The following is a 7,500-nucleotide window of genomic DNA, read 5'->3' as shown; positions in this document are numbered from 1 at the left end:
ACCCCTGGGGGTCCCCGGACCCCACTTTGGGAACCACTGGTGTAGGATACAGACACACCAACACTGACAAATGAACACACACACGTGCACCTGCGTGCTCTCCTCTCATACCGATGTAATATGGTTATGTTATGAAGCCATCTCGGCCACTTAAACAGTGTTAAAAGGGGTATGTTTCTGTTGATTTGTATATGAGGGGCTATACTCAGACATCCGACGGAAGCATCCCTAATGGAAAATGTATTGGCGAAGCGAATCACTTCATTTCAGTCAAAGTTTGAACTGACAAGACTCTCTGAGATTAATATCCAGAGTGGATAGGAATTGGAGGCCCGCCAAGGCCCTGAGTGTTGTGTGCAGAGGATAACTTAACCACTTACGCCCTGCGGCGAAAAGCCAAAATCATCCAAATTGATTGAAACCATGTTCACGCTTGTTTTTTAGTATTTTTTTCCTTTAAATGGCATGCCCAAAAAAGAGACACCCCGATTAAAGTGGTTAAAGCAGGGGTCAACACACACGTGCATGCATGCACACAGTCTCGCTCACTACACCTGCCTCCTAGTAAACACACGCTTGCACTGTTGTGTAGACTAGACAGAGAGGCACACCTGCATATAAATGCATGTGCATGCAATCATGCACACACACACACACAGTCACACACACACATTGACATACACATGTTTGTGTGCACATTTGCATGCATGCATGCACACTAGCCTCACATAGCGATACTAATATCACTGTGTGGATATTGGGCAATATGCATCGCAAAGGCAGATGAAGGCTGCATGGCTACACGAGGCTACATGCACACATGCACACGCACAGACACAAACACAAACAACGCGTGTGTGCGTGCGTGCGTGCGTGCGTGCGTGCGTGCGCACACACACACACACACACACACACACACACACACACACACACACACACATACACACACACACACACACACCAGAAATGGATGAATACAAAGGAAACAGAGGAGACAGAGCTTGCGTATACAGTTTTTTTTTGCAATATCAAGGCATATATGCCATGCAGTCCCTTTTTATCTACACACACAACACACAAAAGAGCATGTCTATTCATATTTACATTCAGTGACTTTCAATAATAATTACCATTATGGGCAAAGAACTTCCATTGAAAACGTATAGGGGTAGATAATAATGTACTGTACAATTGTTGCAGCCACCACTGCATTCATTATCTCTCTCTCTCTCTCTCTCTCTCTCTCTCTCTCTCTCTCTCTCTCTCTGTCTCTCTCTCTCTCTCTGTGTCTCTGTCTCTCTCTGTGTCTCTGTCTCTCTCTCTCTCTCTCTCTCTCTCTCTCTCTCCCCCTCTCTAGCTCTCTACAGATCTATAAGACCCAAATCACCTTTAGAGTGTCACAAACACCCATTAAATACTATTTACAGTTCGGTCCACTTTCTGCAAGTGCCCTACAGGTGTAGGGCACTGTGTTGGAGTGTCCTTGACCAGCGCCCCACCACTGGAACGCCTTCTAAGTGGCTCTGAAGAACCTCTACATGAAGGAGCTATATAGCCACCGCACTTTGGTGTCCAATGCTTTCAAGTAATGCCAGGAATCAGGAGACTAAACACGCACGCACGCACGCACGCACGCAGGCACACACACACACACACACACACACACACACACACACACACACACACACACACAGGCACACGCATGCGCACATACACACACACACACGTGCGCACACGCGCGCACACACACGCACACACACACACACACACACACACACACACACACACACACACACACACACACACACACACACACACACACACACACACACACACACACACACACACACACCTGCTATGTGATGAATGCAAAACAGAAAATAAGAAATTTACAAAAACAACAGAATGCACACAACCGCTCAGTGTTACTGGTGCTCTAATGTCACTATGTACAGTACAGTAATGTACAGTAATGTCACTATGTACAGTACTGACGCAGTTCATCCAAAATGCCGTTGCTGTCGGGAGAAAACCACGTAAGTTTAGGCTTTTGATTTTTTTTGTTGCATATTAAAATCAGTGCTATGGAACACCCTTTACGTCTGTGTGTTGTTTCCAAAACATTGAACCAATGAAAAGTAGTAAAAAGCGCTTCGGACAAAACCACTTAACTCCATTGGACCCTCAAACTGTGCTAAAGCAGCTAACTCCACCACCTCTCCCCCTCTCATGCAAGTATTGACAATATATAAAGTCATAACACCACTTTGATGAGGCGGTATTGCTTTGTTTTTAAAATATAGGCCTATGGTTTTCTTCATTTTCTGATAAATGTATTATTTTGGTTTCTTCCCGACAGCAGAGATATCCTTCTTTGCCAATATTCATATCCCAGACTACTATGGAATTCTGTGTGATTCTGAATATGAATGCCTTTTGACTAAATCCACGAGTCCCGCCCATCATCAGTGTGATATTTGAGTCATATAGTGAAAGTCCTCATTCATGTCACAGTCACTCATCTTCAGACATTGTCTTCTTTTTGTCTTTTACAGTATAAATGTTAGGCTGTCTCTTATTCAGAGCGACTCATAGGACGAGACTAGACCAGACCAGTCTCTGGGTTTGAGATTAGGGGACCGTAGACATGGATGGAGTTCAGGTAGATTCACAGGGCCGGAAGGCCTCAGTCCCCCCGCTAAAGTTTGTCCCTTGGTGCCAGTTTTCCTTTCTAGATGACCTCAGGGTTGGGGTAGTACTTGAACACCTTGTGAATCCACTGTGTGTAGAAGGGAACGTTGATGAAGATGCCGGGCTGGTTGGCGCGCGCACAGCCCCTACCGTGGACGCTCACACCCATTATGACCCTGATCTCGCCGTCCTGGCACACCAGAGGGCCACCATAGTCCCTCTACAGCAGATGGGAGAGCAAAGAGTATGCATTTTGAATTAGATGAGTGGAGTTAAATATAAATAAATAATAAAGATAGATTATATACACCCGCTTATCAACCTATAATTACCAGTATGTTTTTATCAAGACCATTTCAATGCAGCCAGTATGGACATTTCCACATACTGCCTACCGAGAGTAGGCGACTAGGAAATGCAGAAGTGAAACTACTGCCGCCGAAGCGAAAACATCGTGAAACTGACTTATATATGGCCGGTTAAGACTGATATGAAGTTAAGGGAATTACGTGGCCGGTTAAGACTGAGGTTAGGGTTAGATTTAGCCATTACGGTTTGTAATAGTCGGACAACGCGACCAACGCCACGTCGGACAATGGCTGGCAACAACGTCAGTATGTATGTCCATGCTGGCTGCATTGAATGGTGTTGATAACGGCTGATGACGGACATTAGATAACATCCAAAATCGCGGCCATGTTGTTTTTATGATCTCAGTCACCATAATCAGCTGAGTATGAATCATTCTTTCCCAAAACAAGAGATGTCAGAGCCAACTTCCTAATCTGTCACGTTATTAAGGGTCACAAATCTACAAAATGGACAAAGAAATCTATATTGTGGATGCAAAAAAAAAAAACATTTGTTGCCTAAAAAGATTTGTACCAGGAGCACTGACCATAACCAAGATACTGACCATGATACTGACCATGGCTGGCCCAAAACAAATTGAGAAACACTCACAGAGCTACAACTTCAAAGGTATATCATAATAATAGCGACCAGACGCTGACAATGAACATGTTTCAATGTTCTCATCTTTTCTCTATTCTCGTATTAGCCAGATAATTAGCAATAGGCGGCTATTAGACGAAAAATGCTCAGTGGGATATCTAACGTCTGGGGCACATATATTGAAAAGTGAAGGACCATCCCCTAAGAAAAAAATGAATACAAAAATGATAAAAAGTGTGACAGAATTGACCAAACACAGAGGCAAACCACGGACTTGCGTTACGCAATGTTAATGTTATTTTTACTTATAGAGGTGAGAGCTGCTCAATAAACAATTAGTGGAATTACCTCGCAAACTCCCTCGTTCTTCTTGCCCCCTGCACAGATCTTGGTGTTGGTGATGTCGATGCTTCCTCGGTGCAGCTCTCTACACCTTTCATTGCTGACAATAGGAAGGTCAACCACCTTCAATACATCATCATGACCTGTACCTGGAAAACATAATCAGCAGGCAATTACTACGTACAGCTCCACCTGAACCAACCAACACTCACGCACGCACGCACGCACGCACGCACGCACGCACACACGCATGCACGCATGCACACACGAATCATCATTTTCAGCTCTGTAGCAGTGGCCGGCAAACTCTGTTCTTCTGGATCGGACTAGTGAAGAAAGACGAGGAAGGTTGCCGTATATTACATTAGTCGATGAGTGGCTCTTCCAAGACAGATTTTGCGCTCTCATTAGAAGGCGGGTGTAAGTGCCATCCAACCGTGTCCATGTCTCGGAGCCATAGAGTAGAATCGGCTCAACGGTCGTCCTAAATATTTGTACTTCTATCTTACTAAACTGGGATGACAAAATGTTTTGCAGTCCACACATTGCATAGTTTGAAAGTCCACACACCCACACACCCACACACCCACGCACGCACGCACGCACGCACGCACGCACGCACGCACGCACGCACGCACGCACGCACGCACGCACGCACACACACACACACACACACACACACACACACACACACAGACACACACACACACACACACACACGGTACATATATGTACCGTATGTACAGTATGTATAATATGTAGCTGTAGGTAAATGAAATAGCTGTACCTTTGGTCTCACCCCATCCGTACATTTTACATATCGTTCCCTCTCGGATTGAGCACCCGGCCACAGGCAACTGAATCGTGTGAACATTGTCTGCTGGGAGGGCTGGGCTGAAGACACGAAGAGAACAAAGACAACATGAAATATGTCTTTCCCCTTTGTTCTTTCAATGACAAAAACAAGGCAAAACAAACAAATAAACAAACAAAACACAACATGTAAAACAAATTTGGGGTTTTATTTTTCCCAGGCACTCACTTTGACAGCCTTATGAGGGCCAGGTTGGAGCCCTCAGGGCCACATATCACATGAGCAATGCTGACTTCCTGCCTGTTGGACCAATCAGGCGCTCCCTCTTGGATATCGGAGGCTCCCAGCCAAACGCGATACTCGCTCAGATCGGGAACACTGCATCACAGTGCAAAGCAACACAACCTTATTAACCCCTGTGGAGCAATTAGCTCCGAGATTGATAACTTACTATAAAGAGGTAGACACTGGAACAGCAACACACACACACACACACACACACACACACACACACACACACACACACACACACACACACACACACACACACACACACACACACACACACACACACACACACACACACACACACACACACACACACAGAGAGAGAGAGAAAGAGAGAGATGTGCGCAGAGACTAATTTCCCTGACGGTTTAAATGATGATGTTGTAAATTACTAAACGACGGTCTGAAATTAAAATGAAGCAGGTGTACATCTACAAGTATCAGTATAAACTGTGCTTACAGATCGAAATCAGTTCAATTCACCGTAATTAGTTCAGTCAGACAACAATTAGAAAATCAATGTCTTGTTGTGTTTATGTTGGAGAGAGTATTTTTCCGATAAGTGTACCCGCAGGATAGCCACCACTTTACAATGCTGACAGCGGCATGGGTGCTTAAATTATTAAGACCAGAATCATTTGCCTAACTTCTGGGACTTTTATATGGGACAAAGGACTCTGACATTCTGACGAAATGTATGTATATGTATTTAAGGACTCCGATGTCTATTATCACGTTTCTGTCTGAAGTTCTGAACTGGTGTATGTTTGCACTTTTGGTACAAGTTGGCTGTGAAGTCATGTATGTCTACACGGGACAGAGGAAGTTGTCTCACCTATAGGGAGACTATAAAATGTGACACTTCCGGTGTCTCCAGCAGACAACGCTGATGAAGGCTTGAATGCCGAAACGCGTTTGTTGTGCTGCTGCTCTGCAGCGTACCATGCCAACAATTAAATGAATTAAAATTGCCTTCAAACGAGAGTTCCGTGAGTGCTGGTTTTCTCTTTTAGAGATATTTCTGTAAAGTTACTTACCCGACCGCGCACTCGGTTTGAGACATGAGACAAGTTTGAGACATAGCAAGGACATGTGAAAAGGACAGTGTGTGAGTGACAAAGCTTTTGTTCAGACTGCAGGTAAAAAGATTTGTTTCTCAAATGTGATCTTGACAACTGACTGTCCAGTCCATTATTTGCAAGTGATCAGATCGGATTTGTGCACCATCGTCCACCTATCTGCATTGGTATAGCTGTGGTAACGAAGTGATGACGGGCATGAGCAATGCCAAACATAGCAGATCCTGCAAGCTCACAGCACTGCAATGCCACACAATCTGAACTTGCAGATCGGCTATGTTTTGATAAGCGGAACCGCTGTACGCCAAAGTATAAATCAGACTAGGGTTCAAATATCACACATCTTCAGAAATCTGATTACAATCACATTTCCAACCACAGGAATGGGGTTCAGATCTTATTCGCCCAAATCAGTTTACATGTGTTTTTTTTGTTTTTGCTGCTTGATAAGACTGGATCATTTTAACCAATCTGATTCCAAATTCCAATCTGGATACGCCAAACATCCGATTTGGACTGCCAGTCTGAACATAGCCAAAGATAAATGGGAGAGAATTTACCATGAAGAGAAACACTGGCGGTCAGTGAGGACCCACTTCTCTCGTATGAGGGAGCCGCCACACCAGTGCATTGACCTGAACGAACACAACACATTATTCATCCATTTAAGTGGCTTACCACTGTGGAATACAAGCATCTGGACAATGCATCTCTGAAGAGAGGCTAACACAAATGAATGGGTGCATATACTGTAGATATCGCAGCAGTGCAGTTTTTTTCCACCACACGCCTTGTTTGTGGTGAATTACTGCTGCACCATTGCTCTTGTTATTGGAGTGGAACTGGTTGAAAATGAATGAATTTAAAAAGAAAAACATCAAATTAATTGGCAGAAATGGGAAGTTTTATATTGTGATGAACGGACTTACTGTAGTTCAGCAAAACACAGTAGAAATGATTATCTAAATCTCATCTGTGGGTCATTGTATTTACTTTTATTGTGTGTACAGTATATGAGTAAATAGCAAATCTAAAATCTTTTAGTAGTGATTCCCCCAAAGTTAAAACACCAAAGATTTGAGTCATTATTAGTTGCAGTCAGGTAAACTTACTGCTGTGATTGTATGTCGCTTTGACAATGAAAGCAAACTGCTTCACCTCGCTCTCTCTCAGCTAAGGGGTCCCTGCTTCACCTCGCTCTCTCTCAGCTAAGGGGTCCCTGCTTCAGCTCTCTCTCTCTCAGCTAAGGGGTCCCTGCTTCATCTCGCTCTCTCTCAGCTAAGGGGTCCCTGCTTCATCTCGCTCTCTCTCTCTCTCTCTCAGCTAAGGGGT

The 7,500-nt window shown here is 44.2% G+C and overlaps 1 protein-coding gene across 2 annotated transcripts in view; it reads right to left on the bottom strand.

Annotated features, from left to right (window-relative positions):
* Nucleotides 1-1,913: 1,913 nt before the first annotated feature.
* Nucleotides 1,914-7,500, bottom strand: part of hgfb (hepatocyte growth factor b) — a 34,271-nt gene continuing 28,684 nt past the window's right edge. The window contains exons 14-19 of one of the 2 annotated variants that reach the window (XR_013790072.1): nt 6,729-6,803; nt 5,030-5,179; nt 4,775-4,881; nt 3,994-4,136; nt 1,980-2,911; nt 1,914-1,936 (exon numbers count right to left, since the gene is read on the bottom strand). Coding sequence is in view for 1 of the 2 variants with exons in the window: in XM_079501628.1 (XP_079357754.1) it covers nt 2,732-2,911; nt 3,994-4,136; nt 4,775-4,881; nt 5,030-5,179; nt 6,729-6,803 (655 nt within the window). In the remaining variant the exon portion in view is untranslated. Of the gene's footprint in view, nt 2,912-3,993; nt 4,137-4,774; nt 4,882-5,029; nt 5,180-6,728; nt 6,804-7,500 lie in introns of both variants that reach the window. The other variant, XM_079501628.1, reaches the window with a different exon arrangement.

Source organism: Electrona antarctica (assembly GCF_951216825.1).
Source record: "Electrona antarctica genome assembly, chromosome: 5".
NCBI lineage: Eukaryota > Metazoa > Chordata > Actinopteri > Myctophiformes > Myctophidae > Electrona > Electrona antarctica.
Note: the sequence above shows the minus strand (reverse complement) of the source record. Positions and strands in the feature narration are given on the sequence as shown.